At 32.4% G+C, this 13141-nt stretch overlaps 1 protein-coding gene across 6 annotated transcripts in view; it reads right to left on the bottom strand.

Moving 5' to 3' along the window:
* The window catches only part of Galnt13 (polypeptide N-acetylgalactosaminyltransferase 13), a 514272-nt gene that overhangs the window by 219953 nt on the left and 281178 nt on the right, over positions 1-13141 (bottom strand). For all 6 annotated transcript variants that reach the window (XM_040294317.2, XM_005315793.4, XM_021733280.3 and 3 more), the window contains 3 exons: positions 5365-5531; positions 4696-4903; positions 1961-2131 (listed from right to left, as the gene is read on the bottom strand). In XM_040294317.2, the coding sequence (XP_040150251.1) occupies positions 1961-2131; positions 4696-4903; positions 5365-5531 (546 nt within the window). The remainder of the gene's footprint in view (positions 1-1960; positions 2132-4695; positions 4904-5364; positions 5532-13141) is intronic.

Below are 13141 nucleotides of genomic sequence, written 5' to 3'. Positions count from 1 at the left end.
CTGTCATTAGTGACATTTTAAATGAAGCATTCCACTAAGAAAACTAAAATTTCAACCTCATTTTAATCACTTTAGCTATTCAGAATTCTGTTAATCATGTGGGAAAAAAAATTATCTTCAATGCCTGGAATGATTTATCTATTTGTATGAATGTGAGAAAAATGATCACATCTTCAAGTAATAGATCACAAGTACAAAGAAAGTTCACATCACAGCTATGCTGATGAAAATTACCTGCAGGCTGTTACAACTGAGCCAGTGAATTAATTAACCTTCTGCCATAAAAATCTAGAAACTTCAGCAGACACTGCAGTTTCTCCACTTCTCTTCCTCTAGCTTCTTCAGTATTTTAGAAAATGAAATGGTGTGTAGTTACTAGGCAAATAAAATGCTGAGACATTTATCAGTTCTCACCTTACTTCAATAAAACCACATGAATTCTGGTTAAATACAGAGAGTTGGGTGATTCATCTTTTGTTTCAGTTAATGAAAAATGAGTAATTATGGTTGATTTCTGTGTAGATCTTTACGTCCATGAATCAGATTAGTAATTTCTTACTGTGAATGGATAGCTACCTTAATTATGTATCTTTTGACTCTGAGAAAATGAAGTTTAAAAAAATCTTGTTTTTTTAAAAACAAGTACAAATGTGTATTCTTATAAAATTCATTTTCAAATCAATAAACACATTACTTATATTTAAGCGCATTGGTCAAGCATTTTGATATTTTTCATTTGGGCTTTGAAGCTTAAAAACCAGCTAACACTAAATGAAGCCAGGATCTAGCTAAAGAGGATTTCTAATAATGGTGGTATTATGTATGAGACATTGTATTTACTCAGGTTGTTAAAGGTAACTATTATTAGAACTGGGTGAAAGTGATGACACAAGACTTAAAAACCACTAAATTATGCTTTAAATATTGACATGATAATTTACTTGTTGTTATGCAAATTTTAGTAATCACATTCCATTCTAGTTGATGGGGTAGTATTTCCTTTAGAAGTTAATAGCTGATAATTTTTGATTACTCAATAACAAGTAATTAGAGGTGCTCTCCTCTATTAGACAATTTTTAAGATTAGTTTTTGATTACTAAGTAGTTAACAAGGAATAGATCATGCTTTCAGTAGTTTGCCAGAAAGCAGTTTTTAATAGAATGGATTATATGTACGTTATTTTAGAATTTTGGGATATTTCTCTATTGTTACAATAGAATGATGATTTGCCGAATTCAACTTTAAAGAGTTAAATTAGTGAATATTTCCTCCAAAAATTTTTAGGAAACCAATTTTTGATTGTAGGTAAGAAGTATACAGCAATGTGTTAAATTAGGAAGGTGATACTTTTGTGATAATAATACTTATCTAGACAACCAAATATGCATAATATTCTTTTTTTTAATTAAGGGAACATAAATATTTTACTAAAAATATTCCAAATAAATAGCTATTTGAAGTAATTTGAAACCAACAATAAATCCTTCAAAATTGTTAATATACTAAAGTTTTCCATATGGTTCTTTACATTGTCTCTAAATGAAGATAAGCATTTAAAGGTTGATAATTTTAGATATGTACCAAAACATTTTTTGTTAATTCAGTTTTGAGAATATGTCTACTATGAAGTATAAACTTCTAAATAAGACATATATTTCCTTAATGTATCCAGTGTTGCACATTCCTGTCACATAAAATTTGTAGTAAATATATTTTGAATATAAGAATATATAAACCTTTAAAGCATATTTGGCATTTCTACAAATAGTTCAGTTTTTTCATATTAACTTAAAGTAGATTTAATATCATATACATACATTTTACCCTTTACAATCATGTATGTATACATAGGAATAATAAATTTAGGACTGTAGAACGATAAATATTAGAACAAAAATTTATAATATTATTTAACTTTTATAGAAACACACATGCTATTCGTTGTTTGGTATGACTTACCTGACAGGCAATGTTCTGTCTCCTTTCCTCCTATCCATTTCTCTTTGGGGAACAGGATACCAGCGGAAATTTAGTTTCCAGTTAAAACCCCCATAAGTCATATCTGACCCAGCCATATATTCAAAGGTATCATCACTAATCACATCAATGATGGGGCATACGACTGTTTTCCTGAAGAAAAATTAAAACCAGTTTACATATAAAGGATCATTTAAATACTACATTAGCTTCTTTAAATTGGTTTTAGCGGCTAAGATATAATTTAATTATTTTGTGACTTAAGTATGCCTTAATTTTATTTTGTCCTTTTACTCTAGGAAATTATTTCCTTTTATTATATCTTTCTGATGGTAAACTTTATGTAATCATGTAAAATCTAATCAAGTACATGAATTGACCTTCAAGTTGATTTCCAAGTGTATTCCAAGTACTAAATCAGCAGGGTGAAAATGATCTATTTTTTATAAAACCTCCACCCACAGCATGATTAGTAGATTCATTTTGAGATTATGCATCATTTCAGCTACAGCCCACTGAAAAGTGATAGAATATAGGGAGAGGGAAATGGATGCTAAAAAATTAGGTCTGATAGTTTGCCTTTCAAATTGGTTTGGTTATGTTAAAGTAAGGGTTCTGAGAAAATCTTCATGAAGAAAACACCTACTAGGAAACACAACAAACAGAAACAATTAACATCATGAACTATCAGAGTAAGTAAAGCTTCCCATGAAGAAAAACGGGTTTATGACAATTTCTGAGTCAACTGTCCTATAACTAAGAATTTCCAGTTGTTAACAATCAGATGAAATTTTAAGACAGGGAAACATTAGCCATTTTAGTCTCATGTTTTCTCCTAATCCTAAAGTTAGAAGAAAGCCAGGATGTTTTATGTTCTTGATGGTAACTTTTAAGATGGTAGGTTTTAGAACACTTTACTTGGGGAAATCATTAGGTACTCTTTTAATCTATGTTTTGTCTTCTCTCACTCTTCCCCTACTCCAAGTTTATGTGTTTTCTTGTGGGCTAAACTTTCTGTCATCTACACAAATAAAAGTTCAGGTCTCCCCAGGATTGCATTGATTGTAGCTAATTCTGAAAAACAGAGGTGTTTTTCTTATTGGGTAGGAGACAAATATACAAACAGGCTCCAAAGTAACCCATAGATGTAGAAAGAAAGGAAGCATTGCCCATTATTTCTTCTTGTTTTGTAACACCAGGATCATCAAAACTATTAACTTAGTTTCATGTTTCACACTATTGGCCAACCCTGAAGTTCTCTGAAATCAGCATGATGCACCTGGCCTTGGAAAAGTTTCTTGGTGATTCTAAACACAACAAAGTCATTATCTTTCTTTCCTCATTAGATTTAACTTGGAGAAAGAAAAAATTAGATCTAATAACTTTGAACAGACTATATTATCTAGTTATGGCAATATTAGATTTTATAATCAGGAAAAGAGATAGAAGTTCACTATATACAAATGTAATACAAATACATTGTTAGTAAAAATAAATGTGCCTAATGTGTGACCATAATGAAACATTATATTAAAAAAAATTCTGAAGTTAAATGTGAAATACATGCATTTACAAAGCAGTATAACATTTGAAATGTTGCCAGTAATGCATTTTATGTTCCAGATTCATTCTACTTTGCCCGTCTTACTCTCCTGTGGGTACTGTACAACACACAAAATGTTATTAGCTGTGTATTACCTTCAGTTGACTAAAAGGTTCTCACTGCTTTCTTGAACTGCTGTGGTTCATTTTAGTGACAGCCTCTATTCATCTTCCTGGCAAGTTCCAAATCCTGCCATTTATGTGATAAGGTTGAACAAGCTCAGACTAAGCAGTCCCTCACTGGAGCATCTAATTAAAAACTTTAATTCTAGAAAGACTCTTTTACTATATATAATGAATATATAAATGAGTTGGTATGTAATGCTTTGTTATTGCATCAGATGGCATTTAGTGTTAGTTATGTTCATTAAGTGTTTAGAATTTTCACCAATGCTAAAAAGCTTGTACTTCATAGCTTCATCATCAGAAATAAATGTAGATATGTATGAGGGTTCTTAACTTCTGTAGAGAGTTACTCAGTTTTAAAATTTCACAATTTATATGTAGAAAGTGCCAATACTATTAAAATTATAATCTCTAATTTTTTAAATCCTGATTTATTTTGGCAGTGTGTGTGTGTGTGTATGTGTGTGTGTGTGTGTTTATTCTTAAAAACCTCAAAGTGATTTTGAACTAGACTCTCACTAAGGGCACTGATGCAGTAAGCAAACCCTGGTGAGAGAGTAGGAAGAACTAAACAATTGTTCCCAATACTGCTAACTACTGGCACAAGGTATGTAACTTCTTTATTACTCCCTATTATAAGTTACAGATAAGAACATCTACATTACCTACTTCACACTGGGTTTGTGAGGACACAGAAATTTGCTTTGGAAATGTGCTTATAACATATTGTACTATTTCAAATTGATTTCCTTCACTTAAAAACTAAATATTCAGCACATTTTTATGGTTTGAATTATTTCTTAAACACTAATGTTCAACATGAATAAGCCAATCTTTTGTATTAAATAAAGAAAAATATTTAAAAAAGAAAAAAAACTGTGAAGTAAACTTTCTGAAAATAGCAACTTGGAAGAGAATTCTGATGGACAGCTGAAACTGTCCTCACAGGTCAGTCATAACCCATGCAGACATAACACAGGAATCCCTACCTGTCTTCCTTTATTCTTGCCAGCAAGGGCTCCAGCCACCCTAATGTGCATTCACAGTGTGCATCCAGAAACGTTATGACCTGCCCTTTTGAAGCAGCTGCTCCTCGAAGACGGGCTCGTATTAACCCAGAGCGCTCTTCCATCCTGATAATTTTTACTGGTACTTCTAAATTTTTCACATAATTCTCTAATGTCAACTTGAGAAAATCTGTAACATGCAATGAGAATTCTTTTTATTTCAAAAAAAATTGAAAGTTTTAAGACAGAGTAGAGATACTTTCAAGGCAGAAATACAACATACAGAAATGGTGACCAAATCTTAGAATTTTTTTTTTTTTTTGCACTAGGGAAAATCATATAAGAAATTTCACTAGTTAATTAATGTTATATATTCAGTGATATAAATTTTAAATATAAACAATTGATGGGGGAAAAGAAATATATTTGAAAGTCATTTTGGCTGATCTCTTAGGTTAATAAAGGCCAAAAAGAATAATAACAAAACTAAATTAGTTAATTTTTCCTGGAGTGAACACTGTCAAAATATACTGATGAAAATTTGATAGGATGTTGATTGGTTATAAAGCAAAATACAGATCATTGCTTGGCTATCTTTTTTACCATAATAAAGCTTTATAATAAAATAAGTACAAGAAAAATATGTTATACCTCTTTCACTGGCATCATCTACCAAGATGACCTCAGAGAGCAAGTAGTGTGGGGAGCGATTTATAACACTGTAAACAGTTCTAAGGAGAGTGCTCCAAGCCTCATTATGAAACACAATGACTACACTTGTGTTGGGAAGTTCATCAGGGTAGACTTTTGTCTTGCATCTGGAAAAGAAAAAAGAAGTAGAATGTTAATAAACTCATTTTTCATTCTGATCATCATGAGAAAAAGTATTCATAATAATACAACTTTAGACTTGAAAGCCCCTTACCAAGGAAACATTTTATGAATATCTGAAATCATTTTCCTTTTTTAAATGTGCTATGAGTAATCACTTGGCCTTTTGAAAATTAAATATGCATAATTACTAATATTTTATTTTAACTCCTGCAGAGAACAAAGCAGCATGATTTCTACAAGTCTAAGAAAAAAAAATCTGAGAAAGCTAAAATAACATTCTGAGACTGTCAATAAAAGACCCAGTGCAACAGAGACAGTTGAATTCATTTAGTGGCTGTAATTTTTATTCTTTGTTTGGGAAAAAAATAATATTATATAAGTCAAAAATTCACAAGAACATAAGCAGACATGATTCTACAGGGATTTAAAGCATGTAAAATGGAGATTGCTTTTCTGTTCTAGAATCAAATCATGTATGATTTCCATTCCATTTGAAAATGCCATAAATCATGTCTAATTTCAAGACAAGGTTTGGGAGTCAAGATCTTGCCCCTAAAATTTCCTGTTTACTGGAGATCAGAAAAAAATAATTGACTAGCAGCACTTCTGAAATTTTAACTTGCATGGACACCGCCTGAGGAAAAGAATGCGCTGTGACCTTAACCAGCACCTGGAGGGCCCACATTTGGCTCAATGGCAGCATCCTCTTTGGGGTGCCTGGTACTAATCCACCTTCTGGTGGCCCTCCTCTGCATGGTCATGTGGGCTGTGGTCAATAGGATCTGGTGGAGCTGCCTGTGGTAGTGAGAGACCTCTCAGAGGTTTGGAGTCTCCCCTCATACATTTCTATGCTTGAGGTGCTGGGGAACCTGGGTCTACTGGTGGTGATTCTGTGGAGGCAAGGGTGAGCCAGTCCTCATCAAGGTCCCTAGTAGTGCTGTGAGGTCTCTCTCTGTGGGGCTTGCTCTTTGGGGCCTACCTGATGTTGCTGGCAATCTAGAACCCCTACCCTTCCCAGTTGTGTACCTCTGTAGGCATGGTCCTTGTGGTGTTGTTGTGGGTGCTATGTACAGGTATGTTCCCCTGTGTCAAGGTGGCAATTAGCTCCGTGCTGCATGGTGGGGGGCAGCCGGCACTGATAGCAGCTGGCATGGCTACAAGCAGGTTGTCTCACTGCTTGGTGCTGTTACATGTTCCCTCCTACCAGCCTCTATCATATATTCCTCAGAGAAGACTGTGTGGACCTGTGTGGTCCCTGAGCTTGGAAAGGTGGGACTCTTCCCACCCTTTGCATGATTCTGTATTTCTAAATAGCTCCCATAATTCAGATGCTGCTGGTCTCAGGAAGACACAGATTCATGAAGAACTATAAAATGATTGTCATTATTTCTGACCTTCATGCTTTCAGAAAAATTTTCAACTTTGCTTACACATCCAAATATGTCCAGATTTTACCTTTCAAGCAATTGCTACAAAAAAGGTAGGTTTGATAAATAATATGTGCAATAGTCTAAGTGATCATGCCAGATTTCACATGCAGAGGGTATTCCCCATTAATTTGTCAACAATCAGACATTTCTGTCATGTAATTTTAAATCATCATGATTATAGAGTGCAAAATATTCCACAGGGCATCTGGAGCAAAATAGAAGTATATTCACGTTAAGCTATTTTTTTTAAAAAAAAAATATAAGGTACAGAGGGCCTAAACAATGAAAATAATTGTATAAGATAATATAAACCAGATACCCCCTGCTACTTGTGACAATCTATTATATTACAGGACACAAAGTGGCATTATTAAAATTTGTTTATTTCACAAGTTAGTGAAAAACCCTAATAAAATGTTGGAGATGAAGGCACATAATAAAACAAAATATATTGTGTGTCTGTCTCAAATGATCTTCTAATCATTTAAAACAGCCTAAAAATGGCCTGTTCATTGAAATCTGCACAATACTCAGTTAAGAATGGGCATAACCCCAAATCATAACAATTTTCAGCATATTTTTATTTAAAAAGTATTTACTAAGTATCTGCAATACAAAAGATGCTGTGCCCTAGAATATCAAAATGTAAATTTTGGAAGAAGCATTTGAACTCATATCCATCTCTTCCTGTTTGGTAGTAAAATTCAATTGATCTCCCTTGCCTGTTCATCATTTGACTTGTATCTCCAGACAGCTCAACATGATGTGGCAGAGAAAGCCATTTAGGTAGGTGAGATGGGCTTGGCTCTTTAATTCTTTCACTGTCCTCAAAACCTACTGTTCTGCCTTAACAAAAAATCCCATTACTTTCAGCATGCCAAGCACAAAGTATGACAGAGATCATCATAAATAAATAATTAAATTAGGAAAAAATAGGATGTAGACTGTCTAATAGTCAGCAACCACAGACTTGACCCAAGACTTTAAGTGAATAAAGTGTTCTCAATGTCATTTAGAATAAAAGTGACATTTTTTAAATAGAAATTTCATTGGTTACACTAAATGCCAACTAAGAACATATGGATGAGATATGAATATAGATAAATTATTTAAAATATGAAACTAAAAGCAGATATTTAGGTCCAACATCTTAAACCATTTATCAAGTTTATTTTTGTGGTTAAAAATTCACTCACAAGTGTTAATTTTATATTCATTATATGTATCAAAGTTATAATGAGCTAATTTACTATTAATGTAGCTACTGTATTAACTTAGAGCAAATATCCACTGTCATTATTTAATGTAGCATAAAAATAAAATGTGAATAATAGTTTTATTAATTCTTCTTCTTCTTCTTATATAAACAGTCATTCATCAAAGAGAATAAAGTTTCAGTATATTAGATGAATAAATTCTAGAAATCTAATGTATAGTACGATGATTATATTAATGATTTTGCACTATATACTTAAATTGTACTAAGAGAATTCATCTTGCTTTCCTACCACAAAAATTATAGTGATACATTGAGCTGATTATTTTAATTAGCTTGATTATAGTAACCATTTCCTAATAATTTATGTATATCAATTCTTCAAGGTTTACATCGAAATATATGCAACTGTTATTTTTCAAGTATACTGCAATAACTTTGGAAAATGTCATTTATCAGAGAAGACTTAGTTAATAATAAAATAATTAGTATGATAAATTTTAAGCTATACACATTAAATATTTTCTATGTCACTTTATCCAGTTATCTCAAATGCACACATCTGTAGGAACAAGAGTTATATTTTTCATGATACCTAATGGATTTGTGATATATTGCACTGGTGTGAATTTTTGTATTTTATCAAAGTCATTGTGTTCTAAATTACAACGTGATTTTATGTACCACTTGGAAAGAAAAATAATGCTGCCAAATAAACTATAGCACAATTTTCTCTTATCAGTAGAATCTACTTAATACCTAAATAGAGAGAGGGATGCCTTGGCGAACATCTGTAATCCCAGCTATTCAGGAAGCTAAGGGAGGAGGATCACAAGTTCAAGGCCAGCATCAGCCACTTAGAAAAACTGTCTCAAAAAAAATAAAAATAAAAATAAAAAGCCTAGGGATGTAGCTCAGTCGTACAGCACCTCTAGGTTCAATTTTCCGTACCACAAAAGCAAGCAAACAAATACCTAAGTTAAATAGAGCTTACAGAAGACCTTTCATTTGGAACTTGATGTCAATGAATATTGCCATCTTAATTTTTGAGTCAACCACATAGTGTCCTGGTGCTTTTTAAAGTTTTTTTCACCAGTTTCAAGCTGCATTGCATAGCTGATGGGAGGCAAATGCTCAGTTCATATCTCAGTAGTAAAATATAAAAGTTTTACTCTGTGGATATCTTGTGTGGTACAATAAAGTTTTTATAAATTTATATAAAGTGATTTTCAAACTTTAAGGTAAAAAAGAATTATATAGGGATTTTGTTAAAACCCAGATTCTGATTTGTAGATCTGAGATGAGCCCATGGTTCAGCATCTCTAACAAGATCCTTAGAGATGCCAACACAGTTGGTCCCGAGTTGACATAAAAAGCAAGGTTACATAACTTGCTTAGCTGATGATTAGTAAAAAAAAAGATTAAAAAAATAAAAATACGGAATTGTAGTCAATGTTTTAACAATAAAATGTTTGCTTCATCATATGAAATTTAATTTTGCTGCAATTTTGTGCCTTTCTTTTTAGACAATTCTTTATTCTAGTCTAAATCATAATGCAATCAATATGAAGAAGTGTCAATTGACAATTTCAACACATATAAAGAGTACATGTAACAGAACTGACACAAAGCAGCAAGAACCATGTTCACACATGCTTAAGAAATACTGCCTATGTATCTCTTGCCAACTGGTTGAAAATATTATAACTAACTATTGATTATATAACTCATCATGATTTTAGACATGCAAAATGAAAAAAAATGTACAGCTCAGAACAGGTAAATATAATGTTTTGATTTAACATGCTGAAGAAAAAGTACTCCATGTAATGTTTATTTTAGAACATGCCATGGGATGGGGATGTGGCTCAAGCAGTAATGCCCTGGTCTGGCATGCTTGGAGCACTGGGTTTGATCCTCAGCACCACATACAAATAAAATAAAGATATTGTGTCCACTAAAAACTAAAATAAATAAATAAAATAAATATTAAAAAATTCTCTCTCTTAAAAAAAGAACATGCCATTAGTATTTCAGCAGGCAGAATTTTTAACTCATCAATTTTTTTCCATAAATAATTGAAAACCAACAAAACAAGAAAATCATTTGAGGAAAACATGTCTAAGTTCTTCAAATAAAATAAATAGATGTGACTTAGGTAATGGTCTCCTCTCTCAGATAACATGAAAAACAAGTTGTGATATTAAAAGAATAATTCCACCACGTTTCAACTCACTTTGTATATCTTTCACATAAGATTACAGTAGGTATTTTTAAAGGTCTCATCCAAAATATGTGACAGATATTGCTTAATATACATAGCAGAGTATAAAGCTCCAATGTTAAATCGGAAGCTCCAATGATTAAATTGTGTGTTTAGTTCCTTGGACCATTTATTGATTGGGTTATTTGTTATTTTGGTGTTTAGCTTTTTGAGTTGTTTATATACCCTAGAGATTTGTGCTCTATCTGTGTGCAAGTGGTAAAAATTTTCTCCCAGTATGTAGGCTCTCTGTTCACCTCACTGATTGTTTCTTTTGCTGAGAAGCTTTTTAGTTTGAATCCATCCCATTGATTAATTCTTGATTTTAATTCTTGAGCTATAGGAGTTTTACTAAGGAAGTAGGGGCCTAATCGAATATGATGGAGATTGGGGCCTACTTTTCTTCTATTATACACAGGGTCTCTGGTTTAATTGCTAGGTGCTTGATCCATTCTGAGTTGAGTTTTGTGCATGGTGAGAAGTAGGGGTTTAATTTCATTTTGTTGTATATGGATTTCCAGTTTTCCCCAGAACCATTAGTTGAAGAGGCTATCTTTTTCCCAATGTATGTTTTTGGTGCCTTTGTCTAATACAAGATAACTGTAATTATGTGGGTTAGTTTCTGTGTCCTCTATTCTGTACCATTGGTCTACCATTCTATTTTGGTGCCAATACCATGATGATTTTGTTGCTATTGCTCTGTAGTATAGTTTAAGGTATGGTATCCTGGTGCCACCTGCTTCATTCTTCTTGCTAAGGATTGCTTTAGCTATTCTGGTTCACTTATTTTTCCAGATGAATTTCATGACTGCTTTTTTCTATTTCTATGAGGAATTTCATTGGGATTTTGATTGGAATGACATTAAATATGAATAGTGCTTTTAGTAATATGGTCATTTGACAATATTAATTCTGCCTATCTAAGAACAAGGGAGATCTTTTCATATCCTAAGGTCTTCTTTAATTTTTATCTTTAGCATTCTGAATTTTCCTTGTAGAGGTCTTTTACCTCTTTTGTTAGGTTGATTCCAAAGTTTATTTATTTATTTATTTAGGCTATTGTAAATGAGGTAGTTTTCCTCATTTCCCTTTCAGAGGATTTGTCACTGATACATAGAAAGGCCTTTGATTTTGGGTGTTCTTTTGTATCTTGCTACTTCACTGAATTCATTTATAGGTTCTAGAAGTTTTCTGGTGGAATTTTTTAGGGTCTTCTAGGTATAGAATCAAATCATGGGCAAATAGTGCTAATTTGAGTTCTTCTTTACCTATCTGTATCCATTTAATTTCTTTCCTCTGTCTAATTGCTCTGGCCAGTGTATCAAGAACTATGTTAAATAGAAGTGGTAAAAGAGGACATCCTGAAATAAATTGAAGAGTATTGGTATTAGTTCATTTATAAAGGTCTTGTAGAACTCAGCTGTGTATCCATCTGGTCCTGGGATTTTCTTGGTTGGTGGGCTTCTGATGGCATCTTCTATTTCATCACTTGAAATTGGACTGTTTAAACAGTGTATATCATCCTGATTCAAGTTGGGGAAATTATATGATTCTAGCAATTTGTCAATGCCTTTGATATTTTCTATTTTATTGGAGTACAAGTCTTCAAAATTACTTCTAATTATCTACAGTGTTTCTTTAGTGTCCGTTGTGATATTTCCTTTTTCATCACTGATGTTAGTAACTTGAGTTTTCTCTCTCCTTCTCTTCATTAGCATAGTTAAGGGTCTGTCAATTTTATTTATTTTTTTCAATGAGCCAACTTTTTGTTCTGTCAATTTTTTCAATTGTTTAAATTTCATAGATTTCTGCTCTGATTTTAATTATTTCCTGTCTTCTACTGCTTTTCTGTTGATTTGGTCTTCGTTTTTGGGCTTTGAGATGTAATGTTAGATCATTTATTTATTGGCTTTTTCTTATTTTAAGGAATGAAATCCATGAAATGAATTTTCTACTTAGCACTACCTTTATAGTGTCCCAGAAATTTTGATATATTGTATCTATGTTTTCATTCACCTCTATGAATCTGTTAATCTCCTCCTTGATGTCTTTTGAAACCTACTGTTCATTCAGTAGCATTAATTTGTCTGCAGGTGTTGGAGTAGCTTTTATTTTTTAATTATTATTGATTTCTAATTTCATTCCATTATGATCTGATAGAATGCAGGGTATTATCTCTACTGTTTTATATTTGCTAAGAGTTGCTTTGTGGCATAATATATGGTCTATTTTAGAAAAGGATACATGTGGTGCTGAGAAGAAAGTGTATTTGTTCATTGAAAGATGAAATATTCTATATATGTCAACTAATTCTAAGTTATTGATTTTATCATTGAGTTCAATAGTTTCTTTGTTCAGCTTTTGTTTCAAAGATCCATCCAGTCATGAACTCGGTATGTTAAAGTCACCCAGAATTATTGTGTTATGGTCTATTTGACTCTTGAACCTGAGAAGTGTATGTTTGATGAACATAGATGCTCTATTGTTTGGGGCATATAAATTTATTTTTGTCAGGTCTTGTTGATGAATTGTTCCCTTAAGCAGTATGAAATATCCTTCTTTATGTCTTTTGATTAACTTTGGCTTAAAATCTGCTTTATGTAATATAAGGATAGAAAGCCTTACTTGCTTCCGCAGTCCATGTAAGTGGTATGATTTTTCCCATCCTTTCACCTTCAGTCTGTG

Source organism: Ictidomys tridecemlineatus, chromosome 7, assembly GCF_052094955.1.
Source record: "Ictidomys tridecemlineatus isolate mIctTri1 chromosome 7, mIctTri1.hap1, whole genome shotgun sequence".
NCBI lineage: Eukaryota > Metazoa > Chordata > Mammalia > Rodentia > Sciuridae > Ictidomys > Ictidomys tridecemlineatus.
Note: the sequence above shows the minus strand (reverse complement) of the source record. Positions and strands in the feature narration are given on the sequence as shown.